At 48.3% G+C, this 9,779-nt stretch overlaps 1 protein-coding gene across 1 annotated transcript; it reads left to right on the top strand.

The window, feature by feature from the left end:
- Positions 1-4: 4 nt before the first annotated feature.
- On the top strand, positions 5-7,253 carry LOC120859322 (liver carboxylesterase-like; the record flags this gene model as incomplete). Its single annotated transcript, XM_040235466.1, has 7 exons — positions 5-196; positions 2,200-2,340; positions 3,860-3,940; positions 4,645-4,792; positions 5,488-5,619; positions 6,543-6,615; positions 6,895-7,253. Coding segments are annotated over 7 exons (951 nt in total), but the record flags the coding sequence as incomplete, so codon positions are not given.
- Positions 7,254-9,779: the final 2,526 nt, after the last annotated feature.

Here is a 9,779-nt window from a genome sequence, read left to right as displayed (position 1 = left end):
GTGCTGGTGCCCGGGGGAGGGTGTCCTGCCCGCTTCCTGTCAGCCCAGCCAGGGTGGCGCCAGAAGGGAGCACTTGGTACCTTTTGGCACAGCTCACAGAGGTCAGCTTTTCTCCCAGGAAGCCTCCTCACCACAACCTCTGTCTTTGTCTTCACAGAAATTTTTCACTTTCAATTTACACGGAGACCCCACAGAGGTAAGGACCTTTGGTTTCTTGAGTACACGTTTTAAGTCTTGGCACCTTTGCTCAGTCGCTAAGTCGAGTCCCATCCTTCGCAACCCCATGGACTGTAGCCCATCAGGCTCCTCTGTTCATGGGATTTCCCAGGTAAGAATACTGGAATGGGTTGCCATTTCCTTCTCCACTTGACACCTTTAAGTTTCAGTTAATGAAAAGGAAAGAATGAAATAATTCTTCTTTGTAGAATCATGGTATTTCCTTGTGTTTATATTGCTGAGGCCCAGAGAGGGGCAGTGACCCTGCCTGGGTCACACAGCCAGGAAGACCAGATATAGGACTGGAACCAGTTTCCCAGACTCCTAGTCCAATGCCCCCAGTTTTGAACTCTGTGTCCCTGTCCCCAGCCAGCCCCTGGTCTTGTTTACATTCCTAAAAATGCCCTGTTGGGAGAAGGTGAAAGAGAAACCTCCACTGTGGGCAGTGGAGATGACTGGGTAAGGGGCTCTTCAGGAGCCTTCACGAGGAGCCCAGATTATCTCCTGGGGGGCTGCAGAAGTTGACTGGCTGTGCAAGTCACTCTATTTGCAGGCATGTGGGGAAAGGAGCCATGAATCAGTCCTCAGGACACCACCCCCTCCCAGTCACGCAGGAAACTCCAACAGTAGTCTCCCCGGGCTGAGAAAACATTGAGGCCTTGTTGGTTGGTGTTTTATTATCAACAAATAGTACACATAACTAATTGTCTGTAAGAAATGTATATTACATAAGGTGTCTTTAAACATGAACATACACAACATAAGGTTGAGAAAATGTGACCAGAGGCTCAGAACCTGGTCCCATATTTCCCCTGTTGAAGTGACAGAGCAGTCCCTAAATCAGAGTCATGGTGACTTTACAGAACTTAAGTGCTACGAATAATGAAGAATGTTACCGAACCAATCAGGGGTCTTGCTCCTTACTGGTTATGAGATCAAATACATATGCACAAATCGTAAAAAAAAAAAGATGACTTTAATCAGAATGCAGCAATCTGGGGAGACGGCGAAGTCAGCATCCCCCCAAAACCGCCTCCCAGGTTTCTGTTTGGCCATGAATCTTTTTGTTGTTGTTGCGGCATGCAGGCTTCTCCCTAGTTGTGGTACATGGGCTCAGTAAATTGCAGTGCGTGGGCTTAGCTATCTGAAGGCATGTGATATCTTAGTTCCCCAACCAGGGATCAAACCCAAGACCCCTGCATTGCAAGGCTGATTCCTAACCATTGGACCACCAGGCAAATCCCTGGTCATGAAATTTTTTAAAGAGCAACAGAGAAGTAATCTCAGTTCGCCACTGAGATGGGAGGTCAGAGTGGTTGCCATTCACCTCTGTCTGCAGACTCATATGCAGGTTGTTGATTCCTCATGATCTTCTTCTAGATATCATCTTGTTCACACAGTTTACTTTGGAGATTACTAAAGGGGAAGTTAGGGAGGAGACCTGGTCATCTGTTAATTACTTATTCTTCATTGCTACTTCTTTGATCTATGGGAAGGACCAAAAAGTTAGGCAAGGTATTGTGTGATTAAAAGATCTGAAAAGTGTGCTTGGGCTGGAGATGAATAGAGCATGGCAGAGGGGCCTGGTTTAAAAGTTGGTGCTTTGCTAAAGTGACCAAAGTAAAGGGACTTCCTGCTGAGGGTAATTTCCTGTAAAGAGATGCTTGCAAGGACTGTAGATGGAGAAATGCATGTAGATATATTACCATGTACACTTCAAATTAAATGCACATTATATTATATATTTTCATACTGATTTGAGTGGCGATCTGTCCCCATCACATGACCACTGCTGTCCCCTCGTCAGAGTTCAGCCCTTTCAGATCTGCAGACTTAGCCCCCTCTGTTAGGACCCAGGTGTGTGGCCACCACCCACAGGCACCCAGGTGTGTGATACTGGCCTTGAGTTCCAGCAGGTGGAGAGGGGGATACAGATGTGACTTGGAAGGGGAAGCATAGACACTCCCTCGCTCTCTTCCCTAGAGCCATCCTTTCCTGCCCACCATGGTTGACGGAGTGCTGCTGCCAAAGATGCCCGAAGAGATGCTGGCTGAAAAGAATTTCAACAATGTTCCCTACATGGTGGGAATCAACAAGCAAGAGTTTGGCTGGATTATTCCACTGGTGAGAAAGCACAGGCCTTGTAGACTTGTCTCCCAGCACATCACCCTCCCATCTCTGGTCACAGACCTCTCTCTAGGACCAGGCCAGCTGTCCCCTTCATACAAGTTGACATTTCTATGGAAACCATCTCTGATGGTCCACACTGTCATCTGGGAGGTGCAGTTCTGGGGACCCATGTTCCCACACACTCTCTAATTGTCCTCCCATCCATGGATCCTGAAATGTCAGTTCCAATCACTGAGCAGATGAAAACCCAAGGCCTGGAAAGGGGAAGGGGCTCGGGAGTAAAACAGAGTGGGGCCTGGAACCTGCAGCCTCTCACCTTGGGCTTGCTGCTTTCATGCTTTCTCCATAAATTACCCCCACCTCACCCATGCTCTCACTCATCTCACTGGAAAGAGTGGGAGGAGCCTGCTTCCTCCTGAGTTAAAATTGACTTCTAAAAGTTAAGAAGGGCTTTCCCTTCTGACAGAGATAAACAAAGCCAGACACTAGTTGAAGTGGTAACAGATTTGATTCAATTATATCCCTGCTAGAGGGAAATGATCCATCGTGAACTGAACCCAATCCGTGAAATGAAAGCCTGGAGCCTCTTTAAGGCATAGGTGAGGCGGGGCAGATTGTCTGTGTGACTGGGCTCCCTGGATTTGTCAGCTGGCATTTATGGAGAAGAAACAACTCCTGCCTTTATGACAGGAGGGAGTGGTGTAAGTAGAAGCAAGACCCCCACTGAAGTTAGGCCTTTATCATCTCACAGGGACTGGAGGAGAGAGCAAGAATTATCCCTGAATGTTTGTTTTTCATAAAGATGGCTCTCAGATCCTTGAGGAAACAGTTTGGGGTGGAAGATTTACATCTAAAAGGGCAAAGAAAAGATTTAGAAGGGGTTCGTGGACCCACCTGCCTATCACCAGGTTTGGGCTTGAACAAACAGTAAAATCTCCTGGCAGCCCAGAGCTCTTTAAGGGGGCCTGAGGTCATCCTGGGGACATGGCCTTAAGCTCCCTGAAGCTGTCCTGGAGCTTGGTCAAGTCTCTTAGGACAGAGTTTTGATGGAGTCATTATGTGCAGAGTTCTGTGGTTCTTCAGCATAATTTCAGAGGTTTTACCAAAGGACCAAAGTCCTAATGGCAGGATTTGGAGCTTTCTCAGTTATCTGACACAGGCAGGGTATTTGTGGAGGTCTCTGTCATCTGCCCCAGAGCCTTCCACATCAACACTAGGCTGGCTGAAACCCTCCCTTTCTGTCTTGATGGTTACTGTGGGGACTCTAGACTAATTATTTGTACACACACACACAAAGACTGGGGCACCTTCCGTTAACAATTACTTTATCCTCCTTGCACTCCTTGATCTCTAGATATAAATTTCATTTGATTCATTGGTTTTGCCCAACTCATCAAAGAGCCATGCCCATCAAGACATGACAAAATGACCTTAAGTCTGCATTGGTTTGGTCTCTTGGGTTTTTCCTGCCATTGCTTAATGATTCACAGTTGTTTAACCTTTGTTTTAACAGTTCATGGGCTACCCTCTGTCTGAAGACAAGCTGGACCAGAAGACGGCCACATCACTCCTGTGGCAGTCCTATCCTCTCCTTGTAAGACTCTAGGAATCACAGGAACTGGTAGAGCCCCAAAGAGGGCCAGAAGCTTGTCCCCAGTTGCAGAGCAATTAATGGCAGAATGAAGACTGGAGCTGGGGGATTCTGATCCACTTTTTCTACTTTTCTTATTATTACTCAAGTTGAGAGGTGGGGGAAAGTTTCAAGTGGGCTTAAAAGGCTCACCATTAACCAAACAAGAGATGCTGTGGTGGTGAGGTGCAGGGGTGGTGAGATCAGAAATTGAGAAGTAGCAAAATGAAAACCACCAAGTGAATGAATAATATTTAGGAAGAATCTATTGTACATAAGCACCACTTTTCTCTCTGGGAGATTCCAACTTCAAAGGCTGATAGGTTTGAGGACATGAAGTTACAGCAAGGCTTCTAAAGTAAAAATGAGGAAGTTGTTCACCTTTTCAGTGGTTGCTTATTACAATAGAGTTTTTCAGGTGTCAAGGGAATGGTAAAAAGTGATTCTCTCATACCACTTTAGGGAGATGACTTAAGTTTATTTTGTGATTGTCAGAGGGCTTTACAGAAAAATAACCTAAATTAGGTTTTGGTTAGGTGCATGAAATAAGTGAGAGTTAGTTTTGCTCTGATGGCTTAAATGGTTTTGTCTGCACAGATAATTCATAAGTCTGGTCTCTATCTTGTATTGAATTTTAACAGTGGTCACTTTCACTTGATCTATTTCAGAGCATTCCTGAGGAACTGGCTCCACTGGCCACTGACAAGTATTTAGGAGGGACAGACGACCCTGTCAAAAAGAAAGACCTGTTCCTGGACTTGATAGCAGATGTGATATTTGGGGTCCCATCTGTGAATGTGGCCCGTTACTACAGAGGTGAGTCCTGGACAATAGGCAAGAGAGGGTCACCACCATTCTACCTTCACTGATTCCTGCCCAGCCTTCAGCACAAACACGTACGTGGAAACTGTTGAGAGTGATACATCCAATACTAACTACATTTGGCCTGAAATGCTCAAAAATAGACGGAATTGAAAGCACCTGTTGTGCTGCAGGTATTCTCCACAGGAATGAAAAGCAGCCTGCTATCAATGAAATGTGTTTCTGTGGACATAAACTGTATGTATCTAGATGTTCTGGAGTGAGAATGCATCAGGGCAAAGAGGTTTATATGAATTGACCCGATGCCTCTATAATGATAGTTATTTTAAATCAGTTTCCCCAGAGTTTCAACATTCATTTATTTATTCATTCATTTGCTCAGTCATTGAATAAATACTGGTTCAAATGTAGTTCCACCTCTACCACCAATGTACCCTTAAGCAACTCATAGAAGTTTTTCCAAGCTCTTTATTCTCTACTGTGCTAATAACCAGGGTCTTGGTGCAGGAACACACAAGGTTGGCACACAGCTGGTTCTCACAGTGGGCAGCTGTTATTAATGCTCTTGTTGTTCACTCAGGACCAGGCGTGCCCCTAATTTTCTGACTGCTCATGGCCCCCTGGAGCCCTTGATACTAGCCAGTTGTGTGTCTGCTGAAATGAACCATGTATGAATCCTTGTTTTCCAGATGCTGGAGCCCCCACCTACATGTATGAGTTTCAGTATCGCCCAAGCTTCTCATCAGAGCTGAAACCCAAGACAGTGATAGGGGACCATGGGGATGAGCTCTTCTCTGTCTTCGGGGCTCCATTTCTGAAAGGTGATGGCCTTTTGGTGACTATAAACTTGGAGTTAGGAGCTCCTGGTCCGAGATTTGATTTGGTGACCTTGGGCAAGTTTCTCCTTCTCTGCAGTTCTTAGTTTCCTGAATTCACCATAACAGGGTGGAAGGACAAAGGGCCCCAACCATTTGTTGTTGTTGTTGTTCTACCGTACATGATGAAGAATGCATATCCTTGTGCCCTCACCCATGGTCACTCTAGAATCCAGACCTGGGCATCAGCAAGACGGGAGTGTGTCACCCACAGGCCCTGCTCAGGGCTAGAAGGCCATTATTCATGCCACACTCACAAGAGCACATCAGAGTGCGAGTGAACCTTGACTGTATATCCAACCATCCATCTAAAGCTCGTATCTTTTTAAATTAAATATCTTTAACATTATAATATTTTAAGGAATAACTCTCACAAATGTCTTTAATGTCTTCACCATCAACAGTTAACAGACAGCTTTTGTGTGACACACTCTAGGGCTGTGCTTCTGGACACTTTCTGATGGATAACTATTTGAGGATCTTGCAGCTTGGTTATTCGTCAGATTCTGTGAAAACATATATGGGTGAAGGAAACTGAGAAAAGGCCCAAAGGAGAGCATCCTGGGAGGTGGGGTTAGTCTAGCAGCAACCCTGGGGTTTGTCCCTGAAACGCTGAAGGGGGAAGGGCAGTCGGGTGGGCACAGAAGACAAGGCAGTCAGCTTATGGATCGACCGCAGCCCTTCACTGAGCCCAGCCTCAGTCGGTAACTGTCAAGCTTAAAGTACACTTGAATTACCCAAGATGCAGGTTTAGACGCAGTAGGTCTGGAGTAAGGCCCCCATTTCTGAATTTATTAACAATTTCTCAAGTGCTTCTGTTGCCCATGAACCACACTTTGAGCAGCAGTGGCTTTGTCTCCTCCCCACAGATGGTGCCTCAGAAGAAGAGATCAATCTCAGCAAGATGGTGATGAAATTCTGGGCCAACTTTGCTCGGAATGGGTGAGCTGCTGGCAGAGATGGAGTAGGGTTGAGAAGGGACAGGGAGTGTCTGTTGGGTGGGGGAAGCTTCCAATGTGCAATGGTCAAACACCCGGCCCTGTGACTTCTGACATGAGAGCTCCCCGTGATGGACTGGGTTGCCCAGGACATGGTCAGCCTCCTGTCTCTGGAGGCATATGAGCCTTTGGCAGAAATGAAGCCACAGGATCGCTGACAAACTCAGAGGGTTGTTGGGACCACACTGTTGCTTAGGTGAATTTCTATTTGATTCTGTTTCAGGAACCCCAATGGGGAGGGGCTTCCCCATTGGCCAGTATATGATCATAAAGAAGGGTACCTTCAGATTGGTGTCAACACTCGGGCAGCCGAGAAGCTGAAAGACAAGGAAGTGGCTTTCTGGAACGAGCTTCTGTCCAGGGAGGCAGCAAAGAAGGCACCACACTTAAAACATGTTGAGCTGTGAACGGGAGGCTCAACTGGGCCCCCAGACGGAGGTTTCTCTAGAAGTGTTTATGTGCCAAAGAGGCGTCTTATTGTGGAGGCTGAGGAATTATCTGATGGGAGTGTCAGAGGTCCAGGAGGGGGAGTTTCTGTTTCTGTGGCCTCAATTTGGAAATAAATGTTCTTTTGGAGACCAAGTCAATGTCTTTGTCTTGTGCTGAAATAAAGTCATCCTCCTCAATGAGAGAAGGATGAAGACAGTGGGCACCATCGGCAGGAAGGTGCTCTGGCCGTTCTGGCTTGACCTCTGGATGTGCAGAGTGGAGCGGGCTGGGCCCAGGGAGGTGCTGAGGGGGCCGCTGCATTGCTCCATGCCTCTGGGCCATCCACAACTCCAATGAGAGCATGTGGGGGACCAGAGTGCCGTGTCCTCCTCCTCCACGCGGAGCTGCCTGTAGAGATGGGGGGGGGGCACAGACTGAGGATGTCCTGGAGTGGGAAAGAGGGGGCGGGGCATGGCGACATGTGGCTTGGCTGCCTGGCCCTTACTGGCCCTCCCACAGGTCTACACTGCTTTCTTCAACTTACGTGTTATCCTTCCAGGCCCCTCCCTGGGGCCATCTCTTCCAACAACTCATATGAACCCTCTCTGCAGCCTGGACCACATCAGGACCAAGCAGTGACCACTTTGGAGTGAGTCCCTGAAGTGTCACCTGAAAACTGTCTCTCAGAATGCCTGGGGTGACTTCTGGCTTCTCCTGGGATGTAGAAGTCTCTAAGAATGTTACAACCACCATTTCTGCAGGAAAAATCCAGATTATTCCTAGTTTCATGACTATTTCTGATTCATTCAAAGAGGTTGCAGGGCAATCAACCTGAAGTCTCAAGGAAGTCTCCCTCCCTCCTGTGGAGGAGAGATAGGACATGAACACTGGCTGACTGTCTGCTGACAGGTGGAAGATGGAGTCATCGTGTGTGTGAGTACAGTGACTAAAATGCGAATCGAGGCTAGAGGCCAACTGCGGTGAGTATCAGAGTCCACAATCGTCAAGGAGCCACTCACCCACAGGGCAGTTCACACTGATGGCAGGCCCTTCTCTGGACCTCTATCAGGGACCCGTGAGAAATACTGATGACAGTTGTTTCTGTTCAGTCTGCAAGTCATGTCCGATTCTTTGTGAGTCCACAGACTGCAGCCCCCCAGGCTCCTCTGTCCGTGAGGCTTTTCAGGCAAGAATACTGGAGTGGGTTGCCATTTCCTTCCCCAGAGGATCTTCCTGACCCAGGGATTAAAGCCTTGCCCTCTGCATTGGCAGGTGGGTTCTTTGCCACTGAGCCACCAGGGACGCCCAGCAGGTAGTAAGATCAGTGAAAACCTGCCTCAGGAATGCAGGATTGAAGCCCTGCTCAGGCACTTCTCCCTTAAAAAATAACATCCCCAAACCACTGAAAGACCAGCATACCCACTTCCCTTGGGGCCCTGGGTAAGATCTATTGTAGCTGAGTGAAAGGAAAAATTTTAAATTTTGTATAGCGATAGAAAATGTTAGGTAAAATCCTAGTACAAGTGACAGCAGGAATGTAGGTACCCTCCTGCATCTCTTAGGAGAACAGGGGCAGCCTCGATAGTGGCTTTACATCCCTAGTGCCAGCTCCTCATTTGTGGAAAAGATGATAACCCTCTCTGGACAATGGCACAATCATACGTAGTTTTTGAGGATGAAACAGGACACACAGCCATGAACAGCAGCCCTGGGTTACTGGTTTGGAAGGTGAAAAATATCTCCTGTAATACGAATGATAAGAAGTAATATCTGATAGTTTGGTTGCTCAGTGTGTGCTAGGCTTCATTCTAAGACTGTCCATCTCTTAAATACTTCAATCTTATTACATTCTTAAAAGTTTGTTGCCTAAAGTTAAATTCTAAAATAACTAGGAGCTATTGTTGTACCTGTCACAGAGGAGGAGACTGAGCAGAGAGGTGATGTCGCCTGACAGGGACACAGGTGGGACGGGCACTCACGATGGCTGAGTGCAACATCCTCGCCCTCACCCCTACCGGGCACCATGTCATCTCAGGATTGGTAATTTGTTCCTGGTGAGGCGGGTGCCAGGAAGTGTGGTCAGTGTCCTGCTCCTGCCTGCTGAGCTCCAGGTCCCTCCTCGGACTCAGCCCAGACCCCAAGTTCCCAGAGGAGGCCCTCCACTCTCCTCCTGGGTCAGGACCAGCCCTGGGAGAGCTCCCCGCCACTCAGGCAGATGGAGAAGCCCCAGCTCCCCTCTTCGGGTCCCAGGAAAGAAGATCCCCTTCCCAGGGAAGGCCCCAGGCTCCAGACCCAGCCCAGGTTGACTGGGGCTGGGGGCCAGGTCTATGTCCTGAACCCCGAGAGGCACCATGACGCCTCCTGCCATCAAGGCCCGGCAGCTCCAAGGTCTCCACCCAGCACTGGGTCCTGGTCTAGCTGTCCCCTGACCCCCTGGGTGAGGACAAGAGGTACAGTCTGGAGCCTCCGTGCCCTGAGATTTGGAATGGAGGCCAAGGGCGCCTGAAATGCTCTCAGGAGCCAGGCTAGGAAGACATTCCTGGAGCAGCAAGTGACAGGGGTCCCCCTGCGATCAAACTCCACACACTTCCTTCTGCAACCCTAGACACCCTCCGTCCTGTGCCTGGGAAGCAGGCATCAGGAGGGCTCAAATCCAGGGGTCCCTCACCAGTGGGGCAG

This window comes from Oryx dammah, unplaced genomic scaffold (assembly GCF_014754425.2).
Source record: "Oryx dammah isolate SB20612 unplaced genomic scaffold, SCBI_Odam_1.1 HiC_scaffold_559, whole genome shotgun sequence".
In the NCBI taxonomy this organism is placed as follows: Eukaryota; Metazoa; Chordata; class Mammalia; order Artiodactyla; family Bovidae; genus Oryx; species Oryx dammah.
Note: the sequence above shows the minus strand (reverse complement) of the source record. Positions and strands in the feature narration are given on the sequence as shown.